At 32.9% G+C, this 21,496-nt stretch overlaps 2 protein-coding genes across 9 annotated transcripts; both read right to left on the bottom strand.

The window, feature by feature from the left end:
- Positions 1–284: 284 nt before the first annotated feature.
- On the bottom strand, positions 285–9,911 carry LOC107003177 (U11/U12 small nuclear ribonucleoprotein 25 kDa protein). Of its 8 annotated transcripts, none has more exons than XM_027912815.1 (11): positions 9,787–9,911; positions 7,888–7,939; positions 6,815–7,128; positions 5,933–5,961; positions 5,123–5,189; positions 4,862–4,919; positions 3,559–3,774; positions 3,353–3,458; positions 2,459–2,558; positions 1,417–1,529; positions 285–785 (listed from the first exon to the last, which is right to left on the bottom strand). In XM_027912815.1, the coding sequence occupies exons 3-10, from the start codon at positions 7,073–7,075 to the stop codon at positions 1,422–1,424; spliced, it is 945 nt and encodes a 314-aa protein (XP_027768616.1). In that variant the 5' UTR covers positions 7,076–7,128; positions 7,888–7,939; positions 9,787–9,911; the 3' UTR covers positions 285–785; positions 1,417–1,421. The 8 variants fall into 8 exon arrangements, with proteins under 8 accessions (XP_027768616.1, XP_015056940.1, XP_015056944.1 ...); XM_015201454.2 differs by having other exon boundaries at positions 6,815–7,109; XM_015201458.2 differs by having other exon boundaries at positions 3,559–3,771; positions 6,815–7,109.
- A 3,403-nt stretch (positions 9,912–13,314) lies between these two features.
- LOC107004880 (beta-glucosidase 42) lies at positions 13,315–20,586 on the bottom strand. The gene is made up of 13 exons (XM_015203278.1): positions 20,306–20,586; positions 19,512–19,578; positions 19,381–19,439; positions 18,788–18,863; positions 18,112–18,186; positions 17,847–17,934; positions 17,162–17,387; positions 16,807–16,922; positions 15,698–15,912; positions 15,534–15,568; positions 15,352–15,454; positions 14,460–14,568; positions 13,315–13,767 (listed from the first exon to the last, which is right to left on the bottom strand). Exons 1-13 carry the CDS (start codon positions 20,453–20,455, stop codon positions 13,572–13,574), a joined length of 1,515 nt encoding a protein of 504 aa, XP_015058764.1. The 5' UTR covers positions 20,456–20,586; the 3' UTR covers positions 13,315–13,571.
- Positions 20,587–21,496: the final 910 nt, after the last annotated feature.

Raw genomic sequence — 21,496 nt, 5'->3', positions numbered from 1 at the left:
ATCGATTTGATATAATGGCATCGTTGCTTTAGTATTTTCTTTTCATTTTATCTTTATACTTCATTTTGAGAATAACTCTATCTTGTACTTCACTTTTCTGGTAAGTTTATCAATCAAATATATAACGATGAAGAATAATATGATTTATTCCAACAGCTATTCATTAAATAATAGGATACATTATGAAATAGTACGAAACAACCGTCTAAATAAAGTGCAAAGATTTGAATTAAAAAATTACTAGGCTGTGCAGGTATACTTCTATCAGAAAAAATTGTTGTTAATTTTTCAGTTTTTACTTCTCTAATGGCTCTTGATTGTTGAATTCTTTAACTTCACTTGGAAACAAATTTTTGAAGTCTGTGTTTTGAGTTTTTCACTAACAGCTTTATAAGACTCAGTAAAGATGCTAAAATGAATTTTGTGGATAGCTTTAAAATGGGCCTATGATAGGTGAGTAATTTGTTTTTTATTTTTGACCCTGCTATTTGTTATTTTTTTAAAAAAAAGCCACTGTTTCAAAAAATAATAATGCTTACAAGACAGACAAAGGTTATACTTTCTTCTCTATGTCGCCGTTTATGTCAATGTCTCATCAGTGAGTGTAAATTAATAGCCAAACCTTCCCTTTCGTGCTTGAAAATTTGTATCCCATTCTCCAAAATGTAGTTTGGGTATACTTTCTTCTCTATGTTGTCTCATAGATGAACGTATTCTATTTTTCAAGTATAATCGACAGGTTATCCGTCCTTCCTCCCCCTTTCATTATAAGGCATGGTCGGGCTCTGAAAAAAGAAATTCAAGTGTTTAAGTCCCGACTAAGCAGAATTCGTAAACTATGCAAAGGCTCTTTGAAGACTTTTTCAAAAGTATTTTAGCAAAACAAAAAAAAAAAAAGCAAAAACACATTTACTCCCTCTGTCGGGCAAACATACTTTTTAACTGAATAATCAAAGTTCAAAAAGTCTTCAAATCAAATTTCAAACATTTGGGTCAAAAGCTTTCTGTGGTTTTGAACCTATCACAGAATAACATATCAGTGTAATACCACGAGTAAGGTATAAGGAAGGTGATGTGTAGAGAGTTTTATCCCTTCTAGTACAAAGTTGATGCTGATTGTATATTTAGATCTAATGATTTGTACATAGATCCAGTTCAAGTGTTAGATGAACTTCCAAACCTTTTTTTGGGTAGTTCTCCTACTAGACAGTTGAACAATGACAACTACTACACCTCAATCCCAACGAGTAGAGATCGGCTATATAAATATATGTTGGCCATTTTCACTGCATTAAGCTCATCTCGAAGATAGTTAGTTGAGTATTTTCAACATAATATGATCAGGGAAAGCGAAAGGCTCCTAGACTTTACAACAACATTTGCTATTACGAGCACGAGCTAGCAGCAGTCTAATACCTGATTCAATCTGTTGTACGCCCCTTTTTGCTTAGTCCATGAAAGAATCTGTGTTTTCTCCTCTTTGAATGCCTCTTAAAGGCCCTCGAGATGACATAGGGAACGAATTGCACCTGCCAAACGTCTCAAATTAGACGAGCAAAAAATCAAGAACCATACGAGAGCTTACAAGAGCCCTACATAAAACGGAGTTCCAACTTCCAACTACTAAGAAAGCCTATATTTAAACTGTTAAACTTAATGCTCTTTTGGAGGAAGATTTACATGTCCATTTTTGATATGATCTTGTACTACTTTTTTGAAGACAGAAAAGGAAGACCCTTAAACATAGAATATATCAGGAATTACAAAACTCAAATATAAAGTCGGAACGATATAGAACAAAAGGCCAACTTCCACAATCAATCTACAGCACAAGAAATCACAATGATCTGCAGGACAAGCAATAAAACCCTCAAAAAATCAACATCTCCGATAACGAGTAATCTAGTTCCTCTTTTAGGTTTTACTCTAAACTGTAGTTTTCAATAAAGAGTTCTTTCTTCAACTTGATCATTTTGAGAATATTAAGCTGGATGTTATGATCAGACTACTAAAATATGTATTCCCTTTGATCACTGAGAAATCCCCTAGGGTCAGTGGCACATCATACAAAACCAGTAGATAATGCCATAATGGACATGTCCCTCTATCCTTCTCCACTCAAATACAAGGCATTGATCTGAAGCAGGATTCAAAGCCTGTAATATGTGCCTACCCCATACATCGCACAACGTGCTCTTACCACTAGACCAAATCCCTGGCGGCAACAGACTACTGATATTTTGGAAATCGCTAAAATGGATCTCCTGATGATTTGATTTACGCCGAGCTCCTAAGGATATTCATGGAAGAGGTCACTTAGAGCACTGCAGCCTAACACTCCAGTGGACAGGGAATATATTACTTCTGGAGATCAATATTGGAACTTTTCTTCAATCTTCTCGAGAACAAATTGGCATTTGGTAATGCAATAATGATATGAATGTGAGCATCAAAGTACCTGAGCATTGTTCCTAATGCTGTAGTCCTGAAGTTTAGCAGTATCATCTAGTAACTTCTCATTGTGGAATAAAAGGCAAAAATTTGACCAGACATGCCTCCTGCATATCAACAGAAATACACATTCAAGCTAAAAAAAAGGGAATAGAATAAATGATAGCAATTTACAAGCTCAATGTGAGTACCATCAAGCTATAGTTCAAGTGATCCATGCCAACCATTAGACTCGAGGTAATTATTGTTAAAACAATAGTTAACTTATACAGACTAAAAGTTCAATCAAAGTTTTGCCTAGCATACACTTGAATGTCAAGTGAGCTAAAGAGATGCAATGACATTCTTCGTATGCCAACAAATTCATTTTTTGAGCAGGGAAATGAAAGTAGTAGCACTTATACAAGCCAGGGTTTCAAAAAAGATCTGTCATCAAATATTCTCCAATAAAGTAGACAGCATCATCAAATCAATCAATTGTAGTTTTTCAATAGTGTTGAGTCTTATGTTACAATGTCTCCAGATGCACGCACATTGGCTTGCTGGTCACCTGCTCTTTCCAGGTTATCCCGGAAAGATATCCATATATCCCCTATGAAAAGGTATAGCAGGTCCAGCACCATATCATCACTCTGATTTCAAAGGCTACCTTCAATCTAATTCTTCCTGACAAATTGCTGATTTAGCAAACTTTAACCTCTCCCTTATCTATTGCTGTTTGAACTTTTACACTCTTCCTTTGGCTTCTGACCACCTCTTACAGTAAGTGCCAACATTATATTTTGACTTTCGAGTTTCACATTTCATTTTTCGGTTACTAAGAGTTAAAATTCTCCCCTATCCAAAGCTAACTCTAAGAGCACAAAGTCACAATATTCTTGTAGCATTTCAAGCAACATACCAAGAGATGTGCCGATGGCCCATCTTAGATTGCTCGGTGTCATCAATCCTTTTCCGAACAGCTTGTTTCAAGTCTTTAACTGTTGCCGAATTCATCACTGTCACATCTTCATTGAAAGGAAGAAAATTAATGGATGAAATTGTTTATTCTTGTTCATTAAAACCAGGAACAAAAATTTGCAACTAAGAACACTGAGACCTAAGTACCAAAGGAGCTGCCATCCAATTTGAGGACAGAGATACGCATGGCACTCCCAAGTTCCAAGCTGATAAGGGTGTCCACATCCGTCAGAGTTGGGTTTTTTGGTATATCAGCAAGCACAGGATCGTTGAGGAGAGCAACCAGTGTTGAATGGAGTCTTGCCTTCTTCATGTCACTACTATATTCCAGTGACACGTTGGTTTCCTCCTTTCTTCCCTCTGCTGGTAAAGATATGCTTAGATCAGCCAATATCTTATAAGAATCAATAGGCATACAACATCATGGACAAAAACTAGAGAATGCAAGTCCATCCAGAAACTTCTATAAGTTACTATGCGAGCTAAGAGAGCAGAAATAGTCATACACCTCTACTCTACCTAGTACTTCACCCTCGTAATTCTCACCTAATATCTTCAAGCATCAAACAGAATATAACCCAGGTAGCTTTGTCATATGGCTTGTATTATGCCCATGACAAGTACAGAGAAACCATTTGGTTCTGTGCGCGCACACATATGTTTGTGTGGGAGAGAGGGGAGTTGAATCATATTTATATATATTGAACAGAGAAAAAGAGATTTCTCATGCGAATTCATTTCACAATGGACTAGGGAAGTGTACTAATCCATCTCGGAAACCTCCTGAAATTAAAAAAAAATAGAAAGAAATATTGACATTAGTTCAAGCTTCGGTTAAGCAAGCTACTGGAGAGTCGAATAGGTATGTGCAGCCAAACATAGATCGCTCACTATAACTGGCCTCTTATAAACAACTTTCTTCATCCAAATTGTTCTCCTTTCTTATAGTTGAAACTTGTTAAGAACATAAAAGAAAGTACAATATGATGATCTAAAAGAAGTGATCGGCAAAGCCATAATGAGACCGTAGTCTCATGATATCTTAGCAAAATATCTCTGATCATTAGAACAAACATGAACCAATGGGGCAATATCCAAAAAAAAAAAAACAATTTTCAAAATGGACCTACCTGGTCTTATGGACAGTATTTGAGAAATTAAGAATTTCAGAAATTTTCTATGAAAAGAATAGTAATTTCTAATTCTCTGTCAGTGATAGGTTCTTGGACTTTGCATGATTTTGCAACTCGGTTTCCTCTTCCTAGCCCTCTCAAAAGAAACAAATAAATACATAGATATGTGTATGTGTGTCAGTGTGCATAAATATATAAAATGTATATATAAACACAACTCTTTTTATTTAAGAAAGAGATTGTACAAGGACAGGAGACCCTGAGGAAAGTGAAGAATTCTTTGGGAATATGAAGCTAAAAGGAAATGCAGTTACTACCTGTGAGTTGTTTGGGTTCTGTAGTAAGATCTCCGGACATCTCTAACAATGTCATTTGCTGCATAACAGTGATTTAAGCAACTTAGTATATGAAATTTAAGGACAATACAGGAGCATATACACTTCGCAGAAAGCTAAATTTAAAAATCTAAACAGCTGAAATGGCAAAAAGAAATCAAACTGTGCTGCAACTTTCTAGACCCAACAGAAGGGTAAGACTTTATGAAAAATGCCATCATAACAATGGCAAAATCATTATACCTCCTTTTTAGCTTCCAGGTCCTGTTCATCTGCCTTCGTTTTATCCATGCTAACATCTCTGTCCTTCCTGCTTAGGCAAGTAATGAGTGACTCAAAAAATTGATAAAGGTGCTCATATATGCTGATAAAAAAGGGATACTTATTGCACTTCAAAAGGTAGATGTAGCCATTCGCACACACTGTGAATAAGTTTGAAAACAATTGATAATGCCACTCAGGCATCCAGAAAATAGTACACAGTCTCCAAGCGATGTCATTACTTATAGTTATGGGGATTGCATAGAATAATAAACCTGCCTATTTTGCATGACTATAGGTCTACTCTGTTGCACTGCCCTTTCTTTTCTTATTTGAAGGAAAATGAGCTCCTTTGTTCATCATAACATTATGATACAGTAGAGGATCAGCAATAATGGAAGAATCTATGCATTAGAAATAGTTACAACAGATACGCTTCCTTGAGATAGTAACTGCAATGGAGTTGTTACAATTTCCTTCCGCTCAGGTTAAGAAATAGGTGGTTGTTCAATGAAAGGCAGATATCTGAAAGAAGATGAAAAGCTACCTATCATAAGATTTGGCAGTCAACGAAATTACGGTACTGCTTTCAGCTAATTGGAGCTATCCCTCTACTGAAGAGACAAAAAAACTTGATAACTTCATGCCATATTTTAAGTAGGATCATGCTTCTTTATTCTTGCCGAAGAGATTTCCTGATTCTCAGGCTGACTAGTATGGAAAAGGAAAGGAAGTTTATGGACATGTACTGACAAGAAGAGTTAAAGAACCAAATCTACATCAGAGGCTTACCGTTTTTCAGAACCAGTTGGGTCGAACACCTGAGAAAAAGATGGAACAGTAATTAGGTTATTTTTTCCAGTGTGAAAGAGGAAAAATATGCAAAATGCATTTGGAAGTACAAAATTATCCAGCTAAATTAAAAGAAAAATATGCTAGGATTCTGACATCCGTTTCATTTTTATGACCTTCAAGAACAAGCAAAGGAAGCGAACAACTGTTGGTTACAAGGTTCAAGAAAAAGATGGACATTCACCTATTTTTTTTTTAAAAAAAAGAAAAGATGGATATTCAATCAGTTACTAATGTATTATAACTTTCTATCTTATTTAACCGTGGTAAATCGTTGTCTACTATTCCTTCTCCCATCGTTCTCATCCGACTCCTCTTTCAGATTTTAGAGATATCAAATTTTTACTTTCGTCTAGCACCCTCACCGACACATTAGTCAAGTTTCTTATATTCTCTTGTTTGCAAGGTCGAAATTTCAAGGCAACACAAGCTCCAACATCCGTCAATTCCTTCCTAATGCTTGTTATCTATTTGCAGATGTCATCCCCAAATACCATCTTCTTTTTGAGTGTCTGAGGCCAAGTTCAAAAAGGTTGTCTCCAGCAATATAAATGAGATTCATACTGTTATCTTCTTTCAATGCTTTACTTAATTTTCTTAATGTCCAACTTCTTACAGTTTCCATCTTCTACTTAATTATTCAATGCCCAAGATCTTCAATTCTCAAACTCCATAGTATGACAGCCTATGCCAAACTTTAGTCTAATCAATCTATTAACAATTCACTAACATTGTCCAATAGCATAATAGGAAACAGCAAGTTCAAAAAAAAATAAAAAAATAATACTCCAATACAAAAGGGTATTATTCATAATGAAGCACCTCATTTTTTCTTTCTGTGTCAACACTAAAATTTGAACTGGGTCTCTGATGAGCCATTCTTTGATGATCTGAACCCGAAAAAGAGTAATCATGTCTTGGCCTAGGAGACCTATGCTCAATTACATCTCTTCCTGACCTTCGTTCTCTTTTTTCATATGACAATTCTCTATCCAAATCCCTCTCCTTACGCCGATGTCTGTGCCTCTGTTGAGAAGGAGACCTGTCCCTACTACTGGACGAATTCGTCTCATGATGCCCCATCAGAATCACACACTTATACAACCAATGTATTTATCTGCCGCAAATCAAATACACCAGAAAAGGGAAAAAACTCCAATCATTAAAAACAAGTAAAATTTATCAGAGCATCAAAAGTTGAAACTTACATATAAAAAATCAGCTTAAAGATTTTAGCTTTAGAGTTTTTTTAGTACTGTCATAATATGTTAGGAATCAGAACTATTCCCCATCACCTATTTCAGCAATCAGGGAAAGATCTAGGGTATAACTTACACGTTCAGCCCGAATTCACTAGCTTTGGTCCAAACTCTATCTTTTTCTTAAGAAATCTATTGAATATGTACAAACTATTAATATAGAACTCACTAACTTAAAAGAACTAGAATCTCAAACCCAAAAAACTAGGTGATTCTTCCTATCTTTCCTAGTCTTGGTCGGCAAAGTTACCTGATACTATTTCACGACCCAATATAGAATCGTGACCGGCGCTAAGGAGAAGAGTTCCAAAGCAAGCCTTAACCAGAATCTACAGAAAATCGGACAGAGCTTCCTCTGTTTTTGGGCCTATCCTGAAATTTCTTGTAACAGAAATCAATAACGCAGCCAACCAATCTCATCTTTTTCCCACTTATTCATCAATAAACTATTCGAAGAGTAAAAATACTAATTCCAACTCTAAAACATAAGTCTCATACTCGATACTAGTTTACAATACGAAAGAATACTCATAACTTCTAATAAAAGAAATGACTATGGAGCGACTCTATGAATTTCAACAAATGTCTATAACAACTAATAATCTTGTTATCCACGCGAACAAGTGTGGGGCTCACCGAAAATTTATCAACTCGAAAGCTCTAGACCTTACCAAAGTCACCTATTTTTCTGTAAAAAAAAATATAGCGAGGAGTGAGACGCTAGCTCAGTGAGTAATAATACTAAACCACAATCATTTTAATGAGGGACAAGTCAGAAAACATGCTAGTACAATAATCATAACGATGACATAATGCTCTTTCAGAAAAATAAATAACAATATTCAATCTTTTGTGCCTCATATAAGCAAAATCAATATAAATACTTAATAGTAAACTCAGAGAGACCTTTCCATATCAAATCTTGTAGTTCTAAAATCAAAAAAACACTTTCTTATCAAATCTTATATCTGGGAGGTTTCCAAGAATGAATCATGTAATCAGAGTGGCCTTCTCTTTAAGAAGTAACAGTGAACTCCTCGTAAAGGAGTTAAATATTCATATCGGTAGATCCCTACTCGAGGGATATCGGTAACGGTATACTAGTTTTACATCCCACTAGTCAGTAATTACAAGATGCACCAGGTCTAACGATCCCCCCATTAGCTACGGAATTCATCAAGGTCTACTCCCATTTATATCCTTTTTGTAATAGTAAAAACATTTCAAAATCAAACCGAGCATTTAAATCTTATCAAATCATATCATTTCAAAGTTCAACAACCACCTGTCAAAATACTATTTCTCAAATAAGTGTAAAACCTTTTCAATAACAGTAACCATATTTTGTAAGAATGAGATCGTCTCAAATAATCTTTTCAGTATTATTTTTTTTTTTGATCAGTATAATCTTTTCAGTATAATATCCAGTAAAGACTTGTCCCACATGCAAGTTCAAAACATTCAGTAACACATTTACTTTATAAACCATGTGAAAATAATGCAAGTTATAAAACATCAATTATGGTAAGATTACTACTCATAATACTCCTGTCGAAATACCAAACTTGTCATTAGAGCAATCCATAAGGCTTCTTGTCGATCAATCTATAATCATATCATGTCAGTCTCGTGTTAAAATCTTGTTTCAAGCTAATTCTAAATGTAGAATACCCAACCCTCAAGGTTTCATGATCAACTCTTCATTCGTCGAATCATATCTATTCATGCTATGAATAAATAAATAAATTCATACACCTAGCCCTAGAGGTTTCATGAATGACTCAAGATCTGTCAAATCACCTAATTGGTGCTTTAATCGCACAAAACAATCTCTTCTTGTATAATCTCATTGTAAAAGATCGACATAACCTTACTGTCCAAATACTTTTGTTTCATATATGCCAATATACAAAATCTCATAGTCTAATAATTAAATATACTCCATTAATTTCTGGAAATTTAACAAATTTCTTTGTTTCTTTAACTCATGATTCTCTGATTTCTCTGCTTCTGAACCCCCATCTACACTCATGGAATATTCAACTTCAATCTTTAAACCAAGTTAAGAAACTTACCTTCTTCTCCTACTCCTTTCATTAACTAATTAACAAAGTTCGATTTTCCCCCTCATTTGTTTCTTCACTACAGATCGATGATGGAGCTGCGTGAAAGCTGACTAGACACCACGGTTATCAAAAAAAAAACTAGAATCCTGAACCCATCACCTTCAACCCTAGCTCCAACTTTACATCAATTTGGTAATGAAAAACAACAATATTAGAACAATAATTATACTGCAGTTTTGAAAATCATGGGTTTTCTACACACCGTAAGACAAAATAGGAAAAATGAAAGCAGCAATAAGCAAACAGTTACAGTGATTGCCCACATCAAATACACCATAAAATGCATCAAAACAAACCTAATTATTAAACAAATCGCAAATTTCATCAGATTATCAAAGTTAAAAACCTGCATAAACACCATTTGCTTAAAAAAAATTCATCTAATTTGGAGTTTTTATTGTATACATACTTACTGGGCTGATGAAAATTTTCTGGAACTGAAAATCATGCTCCGAATAGGAGCAGAAATAGCTGTTCAAAGTGTAAAATGATTTTACACAAAAAAGTATGAGAGAGAATTAATTTTTGGAATTAGTTCATTTTATGTTAGGGAAAAAGATACCATTCAAACTATCCCTGTATAAATATCACTCGTCATATTTTTAAAATATACCATCAAAAAATTAGAGTATATATGTCATTTAAACGTGTATGTGGTTAGTATAAATGGTATATATGTTTTAGTTTTTGAACGGCATAGGCATCAGTGTCTCAAAAATATGACGATGGGTATTTACATACTATTTACGATAGTTCAGTGGTATATTTGTCATTTTTCCCTTCAAAGTTTGGTGGAAATAGCGAATTTATACGATTATAAACATTAGAATCGTAAAACAGTTATACACATCATATTATACAAATTATGAGTTATACAAAAATTATATAAATTATATTATACAAAATCTAAATTATACAAACGTGCAAATTGTACCAAACTAAAAAGCTGAGCAACGTAATTATAGCTAAAAGTAGGCTGCGAATTGTAATTAATTAGACAAACTATAGATATATTAACAAATTAACTAGTACTCCCTCCGCCTGAAATTGTTTGTCATGGTTTCTATTTTTAGAGTCAAACTATAAAAAACTTTGACTAACATTTTAAGATGTAATTTTTCATCATATTAATATGTAAAAAATTGCAATTTATAGTACTTTTCTTATAGTTTTAGAATATCTAATTTTTTTCTAAAAAAATTGAATTAATGTGATCTAATTTAATTTTGAAAATTAATCAAATTGACTTTCGAAAAGCGCAATATGACAAACAATTCCGGACGGAGGGAGTATATATTTGAAATAACAATCTTTAATGTTTGTGATATCTTTTTGTGTTGCACAATTTAAATTTTGATGAGACTTGGTATATTTTTAGTTAAAGAACAACATTTATCATAGATTAATTTGGGCTAAATATTAATCCAAATTTTGATTAGTAATTAATAAATAAACGAATCAACAATTAAAAACTTAATCGAATTATAGTTTCATAGGCTATTTTATCATCTCTATATGTTAAACAACACAATATCTTGTCAATACACATATCGGTATATACTACACATTACAATTTCTAATAATTTAATTTATTTGTAAGCATTAACATATTGGGATATCGATAAACTCGATAAAAATAAAATTAATAACTAGAAGGTGAAATAGAATTACATTCTTCCCAAAGTTTATCACTATTTTTCCAAATTTGAGTTATATTCACTCCCTTCATCTCAGGACTAAGAAGTGTAGATTCCATAATTGCATTATGACATTTTATTCCCAATGTGATAAGTTGAGTGCAACACTCTCCCACATCACTATACTTTCCATTATCCATGATCTTGTTAAATATGATTATTCCACAATCATCTGAAATGTTTTGCAAACATTCCTCCACTTGTCCGGGATACGGCTCAGGTGCTGATGATTTTTTATTACGATGATATTCATTCGGAAATGTATAGTATAAAGAAGAATCGTATGAATTGAAATCACCACCGTGATCGGGATTATAAAACTCTTCTTCTTGAATGGCTAATGCTATTGGTGTCAACAAGGAAATTAATAGTGCAATTGCAACAATATGTATAATTCTCATCCATTTAATTGCCATTTTTTGCTATTGAAAAATAGAAGAAATGGTTAATTTATAAGTATAGATTTTTTAATAATTAATACAAAAGGGTAAATGGATTAATGAATCAACATATAGTAACGTTTTAAAATTGGTGAATAAACAATAAAAGGATAATAAAGACTATTTATGTTCATCTAATATTAATTTGTAATAACAAAAATATGGCAGTTTGGAGTTGCATTAATTGAAACCTACAATTAATAAAACTAAACAAAATTTATAATAACAACAATAATAATAATAAAGAATGTTTGAATTTGATCAGGGACATTGGTTTTTAGATAATATAATAATATAAAAAGTATATTCTTGACAAATTATATTTATTAGGAAAAAAATGTTTTTCCTTATATTTAATTAAAGTTAATTTCTCCATTTCTAGATAAATATTTACTTATATAAGACCTTAAAGAAAATAAAAGAATTTGTATGAATTCTCACTATTTATTTTGCTCTACTTTAACCCTTTAGTTCAAATTAATACACATCTTTGGTTTAATTTAACACATGGATAATATAATATATATTTTTTAATAAAAAATAGTTAAGAACCTTTTTCCGAGTTTAATTTTATTAAAAATTTTACTCGATATCAATTTAAAAATTGCTTGTGTAAATTTATTTTACATTAGAGAATATACTCGTTTTAAAAATTGTCAATAACTATAATTTTCTTTTGAAATTTCGTTAAATTATGCTCGTTTAATATTTTTATTTTAGAAACCAATTACTCATCACTACTAACAAATAAATAGTTTTGTGGCATTTGCGGCTATAATATAATTATTGTTATGTTATATTTTATATAATAAACATGAGTATAATCGATATTCTTATAAGTGTCACTAAAGTTTTTAGGGGCTCTAAATGCAATAACAATAACTTAATTATCGTTAAATATTTTTACGGCAATATAAAAAGTTTGTCGATACAAATCTTTGAATTTGCTGCACTTGAGCCAATTTTCGAAAACTCAAATTTTATTGTTTTCAATAATCTATCCTAGTATGTTGCTAATTATGTTGGTATTTATGTATTTTAATATTAAAATTAATATATTTTCTTCACTATCTCCTCCTTGAATTTGCTGCACTTGAGCCAATTTCTGAAAACTCATTTTATTGTTTTCAATAATCTATCCTAATTTATTGCTAATTGTGTCGGTGTTTATGCATTTTAATATTAAAATTAATATATAAAGTGCATATGTTAATGGGTATAAGTTGATAAGAATGTGGTATAATTTTGGTGCAACTCTTGTAACCTATTGTCATGACCTACCACTAATTTCACTCATTATTCTGCGTCATTATACCTCGTAACTTACTAATCTTTGGGCTATTCATTTACCATTTTACTACCCATCGTCTTTTTAGTCATTGTAAGGAAGAATTTCTCACTTATTAATAGTGTGGTCTTACTTTGTATTGGAAGGAAGAGAAATAATGTAAGAAAAGATGAGAAGCTTATATTGACGTTAGTGTAATTTAAGAGAGAGTTGCGACAAAGAAATTACTCTAAATCTTCAACTATATTCACTATACAAAAGAGAGTAGTATATGTTGAAGGAAAGTATTCTTTTTGTGGACATGTAGACCTCTTCAACTAATCCGAAGTTGCTAGGATTGTACGATGTTGTATACTGGAGGGGACAAGTCAAGAGTATTACTGCTGGATTGGTGTAGATTATGCTGCAGTTAGCTTGAATCTCCTTAAAGAGAGCGAGATATCCATGTCTCAACCTAGAGATTTTTTTATTCATTTTTGTGATTTTATTTTCAGCCGCAGAAACGCGTAGACTTATCTCAAGAAACTTATAATTTCTTATGATTGTTGACCCATACAAGTTAAATCTATTTGACAGTGAGTTCACAGACTCCATATTCCAGGCACCTTGAGCCAAACAAAAAAAGTCATGATTATGCCTATCATACAAGAAAGATGAAAAGTTTTCCATGTAAAAGCCTCAGAAGCAGCAGTATACAGAGAGTCACTAGAAAAAAAAAAGAAGAAGATGAAAATATATAAGCTGCTAACACCAGAACACAAGAAGTTAGTTAATCTTCTTTCCCATGTTTTACTTGTCCACCTTTTAAGAATCTCATGAACCAGTAAGCAGAAGACTTTAGATGCCGGGTTAGCCCATTCTTGAAGTCCACATATGTCAGACCGAAGCGTTTTGTATAACCAAGATTCCATTCAAAGTTATCCAGCAATGACCATGCAAAATAACCCCTCACATTAGCACCGTCCCTGTCGAGACAAATGTAGGACTTCGTTAGTATGTATAGAGTGTAGGCAAAGACATCGCCATCCAGTCATAACAAACACAACATTTGATTGATCCCGTAACAGTGGAATCATGCAACCAGCAGATATTCTGCCCTCGTTGTATGTTATACCAGTCTTTTGTTGTGCTAAATAGTTGGACAACAGGTAAAGTATGCAGAGGGACAATTATCAACAACTTAACTACATTTTCTACCCGGAAGAACAGCGGACGCCAACTGTTTCTTGAAAGAAGAGCTTAAGATGAGACAAGAGTAGGAACTCTCAGGTTCAAGTGGATTTGAGCATATCCTGAGGTTTCCCGTTCGAATACCAGAAAAAACAAAACACTAGATGATTTCTTTCCATCTGTTCTATCCTTAGCGGGCAGATTTACCTGTTATCAGGTGCTGGCAAACAATATCTCATACTTGGTGAAGCTTCCCAATCAATGTTAAAACTGAATGGGGAATGAACTACAATATTTCAAGAGGCAAGTAATTTCTATGATTTGGATGGTTGACAAATAGAAGTTTGAATGAACGCAGCCCACAGAACATGCAGAAACATGAGCTACTAATATCTGACAGGAATCAACGAAAATTGTTATGCATGTTGATGCCAATACATGCTTATAAGACGAGGGCTATGAAACACAGGTTTGTGAGAATACTCACAAGATTGCCTGATGAATAGCAGCAAGGTATGCCTTGAAGTAAAAAACTCTTAATTTATCATCCAACATCTCATGGAGAGGAGATATGTCATCATCTTCATCATCCATACCTAAACATGAAAAGTGAAGTTGCAAGAGAAAAAAAACTGAATTAGGTTATTACATGGAACAAATACTTGCAAGTGTTCATCAAACTGCTAGTAGTAAGTTTGAAAATGGAAGTATCTTTAACTCAATTCATGTCGGACGGTTACTTTAACTGTTGGAAAATTAGTTTATCAGGGAAGCTCAAATAGAAGCTCTTCCTGTTCACAAGGTGCTTTCAGGCCTTCATTCTTGAGACATTGTCAAAAGCTATCGGAGAGTCAAAGAGAACAACAATTTATTTCACTTCACAGTTTTGACCTCATAGCAAATCGTTGTTGCAGGTTAGGCCATAGACATTCGGATTGTCCAAACAGGGACCATTGCTTCCCCAAAACAAGAATGACAATGTAAGTGCTCTTAGCATAATCTAAAGTGCTGCATTCAGCAGAAAATCACACTCAAGTTCATCATGTACACAAGCCAGGATGGATTATGCAAAAAACCACTAGAATGGAGATAATTGCATTATTTTCTAATAAATCCTTTCCCTTCAAAAGAACTTCCAATTTTAAGCTAATGGAAATTTCTTGGTCAAAACATTTTTTCACATATAGGCAATAGTAGTATAAATATGATCTTTTTCCAAACATTTTATGAAAAAGCTTAAATGATAGTAATATTTACGGGATCAAGTAACACATATACATATATATAGAGCAGTCGTTGTCTTAAGTTAGACAAGTTGGATGACCTCCGAATTTCAAACAGAGAGACCAACAAAAACCTTGAAAAGCAGAAGGCCTTACCATTCTCAGTGATATACACTGGTGGATTGTCATATCTCTCTGCAATGTAATTAAGAACTTTCTGAATTCCCCAAGGAACTACATAAAGCCATGATGATGCCGCCTGCACGAAGTTTAACATTTTCAGTATACGATGTCTGACATATACATCCATGGAACTGGAAAATAGAGACCGCACATACTTTCTCACCGATCACCTCTCCTCCTTCCCATTCAGCTATGACGAACAGGGAAAGAAACAACACAAAAAGAAAAGAGTAACATGCGTCAACTTAGGAAAACACTCACATAATTTATGGATTAGAAAAATCTAACAAATGACAGAAGTTTTTTAGGTCTCGCATACCAATTATCTCTACATCCTGTATCTTATAGAAGTCATTCTCTTCAAGACTATTTGCTGCATGACCAACAAATCTTGAAGTATAGTGATTCAGACCAACGAAGTCCACCGAATGTTTTAGCAACTCCCTGTCTTGCTGTGAAAAATTTGGAAGCCTATCTCCAAGTCTTTCACGCATGCTTTCAGGATAATCTCCAAAAAATATTGGATCCAGGTACCTGTTAGAATGTTTGTGAAGAAATTACAAAAATCTAAAACATAAAAGAGAAAGTTGACTAGCGATACCTTATATTGATTATATACATGCTTTAAAAGAAAATATATACAAGATTTTCAGATAGATACATAGTAAATTAGAGTAACAAGGTCTAGAGCTTCAAGAAGGTTAATTTCATATCATTAAATAAAGTTGTTTCAAAGAAAATCTGAATCAAACTTAGTAACAACTTACAATAAAGAGGGTGAGGGTGACCTTTTATCCTAATGCCTTGATGGTAGAGTCCAGAATTTCATGGATTTTAAGCAAGAAGATTCACAAAAATGATGATCAACAGATTATGTGTCTCGTGATCAAAATTTTCAGTTTAAGAGAAATATGTTAGGCCTTTTTTGGGGTAATTTTTTGTAAGTAAGTGAAATATGTCAGGCTTTCAGATGCTCGACTTGAGATGAAAGATGAAGACTCAAATACATTATCGCTTAAGCAATCAATTTTAATTCATTATAAACATGGACCTCTTTAAGAAAATAATTACTGTTTACTAAGTCAATATTGCTTAGTGCCTCAATGCAAATGACAATAGCTTTTAGGGTGATGATATTACAGGTTTCTCTCTTCAGCCCATATGTACTACCTATTTTACCCAATATCTGGACCATCACTTAGATACACACTTTATGACCGATCGGCTAGCACACCCCTCATTGAAAAATTATTCTGTCTAAATAAGTAAGAAAATTTTGTAATGTATTATACTAATTGGTAAATACCCTTGATTTCTTTTTATGTTTACTTTTTCATATTTTGAAACCCCCTAGAATACAAATCCTAGCTCCGGCACTGCTTAAATCATGAACTCTTGACTGACTAAAACAGATATAACAAAAAGTACCATCCAAGCTGAAAATCAAGGCGTCTTGTTGCAGCAGCTTTGTCCTCTAAACTGTCCGATAAAGGCTCAGGCCATTCACAATCCACCACCAGGCCTATTTCTCCTCCTTGCTCATCCTGTAAATATAGAACCACCAATATTATCAACAATGGACAAAGCAGAAAAGTTCCATCCCCAACTTCTTAGGGGCCTTAAGCCTCAAGTCGGGACAGAATACCGTAAAAAAGAACGTAATCACAGAAACTTTAGCTACAACACTTAAAGCCAAAATATCAGTGAGAGATAACTCTGACTGGAAGAATTTCCATAAAGATTTTTAAAGAAACAAGAGTAATTCTCAAACTGTAAGAGCTACCTTAAATTTATTCCTATAAATGGAAGCAGCTTCGGCATGTGCCAACAGCTGATTGTGTGCTACCAAGAATGGTTCAGTAGAAGAGCTTTCACTTCTTCCAGGGGCATGTATACCGGTACAATATCCATTCACAGCAGTCTGAAGAGGTTCGTTAATTGTAATCCACCTCTTCACTTTATTGCCAAAGCTTCTAAAGCAAGTTTCTGCATAGATGGCAAAATATTTTCTATATATTTGCCGCAAAAATCCAAGTTGATTGTTAGGAGGTGATTAACGACAAAGTATTCCACAAGTTACATGGATAAACAAACTTTAATTGCAGCTTAAATGAAAATGAAAATGGGAAGGCCTGCCTTCTTCAGAAGGAAATCTCAACATTTAATATCCCTTCAGAAACCTATAACTAACGTGGTCAATTAAACCAAAAGGCACAATCAGACGTAGAGAACCCATGAACACTTTATCCAGAACGTGGTTTAAAATTGCAGTACTGGACATTCACTTTACAACATTTTCAGCAAATCAAGACATTAGTGTCCCATCGGATATAATAATAAAAAAAATCGTGCTGAAAAAGTTATGATAGAGTCTTAGAATTCCATATGCACCACCCACTCTATTATAAGCACAAGAAAAATCTGTAACGTGCTGATTAACAGAGAAAAATTGAAGGACAGAAGCTTACATAGTTTGTTCATTTAACCAGCCTCCACAAGATTCCTCAAGATTCAAAGGGAGATCCCAATGATACAATGTTATACAAGGCTCAATGCCTGGAAAACATGGCAGAAATTCATCAATGAACAAAAAAAGGAAATGCTGAATCAGTATAAAACCTTCACTTCATTGTTATGTTTACAGAGAAGAAGCAGCTGGCAAATTTCTGTACATAAAACCAAAGGCTACGTATTATTTGCTTTAACATGAAGAATGAACGGATAACATCTTACCCCTCTCAAGTAGTGCATCAATAAGATCATTGTAGTACTTTATGCCTTCATCGTTGATTTTGGTACCCAAACCATCTGTACATAGGCGGAGAAAACCCTATCAAAAATCTGAAACATATTGCAGTGGCTAAGGAACCGCTAAATACAAACATAAGATTCGAGTTGGAGCCAGGCATTAAGGTCATGTAGTGGCTAATGTAGTAGGTATGTTAAATTGAAGTAAACTAAAGATGGGATAGCACATATTTAGCGCAAAAGTAAAGTGCACTAACTTGCAAAAAAATATAATCATATGGTAGATAATATTATTAGCAGTGGAAAGAAAAATTACCATATACAAGACGTATATCAAAGAGCAGAGAAACTACATCAAAACATGATTCTCTACAAAAGCCACTAAATCCTCTATACAAGTCGGAATATACAGGGTGCACCAAAAAGCAATCAAGAAAAAACGCTATTCCGTAAAGCTGCGTTTACTTGGGAGAGCAGTTGATATTAACAGAGATCGCTCACAACCAAAAATGAAAAAGCACGAAATTTGCCTGTTCGACTGAACATGAAACTTAAGAAAGAAAAGAAAAAGGCTTTCCGAAACTTGCAATCTAGTAACTGAAACTTTGACAGCTGACTCGCAGACCACAATCATCAAAAAATAAAATGAAAAGCTTTATACCAGGAAAGATGCGACTCCACGATATTGAGAAACGATAAGCCTTAAATCCCAACTTGGATATGAGCTCAATATCTTCCTGAATTTTTAAAGAACAAAATTAGACCAAAAAAGAAAAAGATCACTCTGCTGTTAATAAGAACAAAGTATATCAACAAAAGCAATAGTAAAACACAAGGTATTTTATCTTATGGACACCAAGGTAAACATAATGTCCTTTAAGTAAAATTTCCAATCGCAATTCCAAATTATATTCTTTGCTAAGTAATAAAATTGACAAAAAAATACAGCATATTCAGTATAATCCCAAAAGTGGGGTCTGGGGAGGGTGCTGTGTACGCAGCCTTATCTCTACCTTATGAAGTTAGAGAAGTTGTTTCCGATAGACCATCAGTCAAGTAAAGCATATCAAATTCAGTAAGAAAAGGAAATACAGTAGTAAAAAGAAGAAAAAGCCATGCAGAAAATAATGGAGTAAAGGACACTAGCAACAAAAGATAATACGACAACCAAAGCAAAGGAAGCAACAAGTAATAAAAATCGAAGAATAAGATAATAGGAGAGTAATAATAATGATAACGAGAAGTAGATTGTACCTTGTAGCGATGGTACTGATCTACAGCCACATCCCCAGTGCTTCCATCACATATTTTACCTAAACAAAAACTTCAACAAAACATCCACCAAGAAAAGGGGAAAAAAACAAAAAGCAAAGACACTTAACTACCTTGAGTATGTGAAAAAGAATCCCATATGCTAGGACCCTTTCCTCCCTCTTTGCTTCCACCTTCAACCTTTTCCCATATACCAAAATTCCCAAAAGAAAATAAGAAATATTACAAAATAAGAGAGAAAACAAAAACATTAGTCCAAAAAAAATGATAAGAGGAGCATACGCGAATCCAAGATTCAATTTTTATGGGTCCAACCTCTAAAAATTATAGCATTAAGCTCTCGTTTGATCATATATTTTATAGAAAAAACTTAAAAATTTAAATTTTTGATATTTAAAATACTACTTCAACATGCATTTTACAAGGTTTCATGATTGGAATTACCCAAAAAATGTCCAAACAAATATTTGTAGACAAATTTTTTAAAAAAACTACAATTTATGTAGCACCTTCTCTTCTTAAGTTTGTAACCAAAACAATATCACTTTTCTATGATTATATCCAAAGGTTTGATTTCAGATCATAAATTTCAAAAATCCTAATTTCTTTTTTCCTTAAAAGGCCTGTATCAAGTTAAATAGTATCACGTAAATCGATATAAATGTCAAGTCAAACAGTATCACAAAAATTGATATGATTTATGTCAAACTCAAACAATATCAAGTAAGTTAATATAAGTTATGTCAAGTCAAACATTATCATATAAATTGAATTTATGTCAAACTCAAACAATATCACATAAGTTTATATAAGTTATGTCAAGTCAAACAGTATCATATAAACTGAGTAAACGTCTTCGTATTGAATTCAGATAAACTCAAAACTATATAAAAGCATAGAAGAAAACCTGATAAGCAGAAGTGGCGACACCAAACACGAAGTAAGAAGGAAAATCAGCAGAAGATAATTGGTGTTTAGAGTTGTAAATATTGTTCCATTCTTCTTCTACTTTTTTCTTCTTCTCTAAACCCATTAATCTTCTTGAATTAGCTTCCATTAAAGTTCTGGGTTTAGTTTTAGTTTTAATGGATGAAAAAATGTTCTTAAAAACTATATATTAAAAAAAAAAAAAATACTATCGGTGGAGTATTGTCTTCAATTCAATTTGAAACTTTTATAAGCTGAAACTAAAAGTGTTTTAGTAGGATATCTTTTATTTAAATTTCAGGAAAAAAAATATATGTAATGTTTTTATTTATCTAAAAATATGTTATTTTTCTTTAATTATAGTCATCAATTTGAAGTAGAAAACATATCAAAGATTCAATGAATTTAAATAATGTGTCTCGAATTATTATAAATTAATATAGGTGGAATTATGAAATTTTATTATTTTATAAAAATATTATTTAGTTGATGAATTAATATTTATTAATTTAAAGATAATAATTAATTTTGATTATATAAAAATTATTGTATCTCAATAATTTACGTATTATATTTATTGATTTCATATTTAAAAAAATTATACATAAAGTACAACAAATATATTTAAATATTGTATCTTAGTAATTTCAATCTTGTGATGTTTTGATAATAAAAGCTTTCAAGATGCATTATCGAACAGATTTTATCATAGGATATTATAAGACTATGAAGTGGAACAAACTGATTCAGCAAAGATCAATGTTTTGGATGCTATCGATTTTGCAATTTCTTTTTGGACAACAAATGTTTAACGAGGGATGTAATTTCAGAGAATTTGAATGAATCTACTTGTGAAAACGTCATTCAGGAACTTGAGGTCATGATTAATGATCTCGGTTACTACAATAAAATGGATGTCAATAACCTGTTGAATTATCCAGATGGAAGTGATACATGTTCAGATGTCCAACGCTTAAAAGAAATTGTGGATACAATCGGAAAAACAATGTTGATGATGATATTATACCTTTGGAATCAATTACACGTAAAGAAACACTTATCACATCTAGAACTCTTCACAATAAGAAAAGTTAGAGATGAGGTTCAACTAGATTTAAATTTTAAGTAAAACCAGAACAGAATAGAACCATATTTCACCAAATTATTTAAA

Source organism: Solanum pennellii, chromosome 11 (assembly GCF_001406875.1).
Source record: "Solanum pennellii chromosome 11, SPENNV200".
Taxonomy (NCBI): domain Eukaryota; kingdom Viridiplantae; phylum Streptophyta; class Magnoliopsida; order Solanales; family Solanaceae; genus Solanum; species Solanum pennellii.
This window is presented reverse-complemented; position numbering and strand designations above follow the sequence as displayed.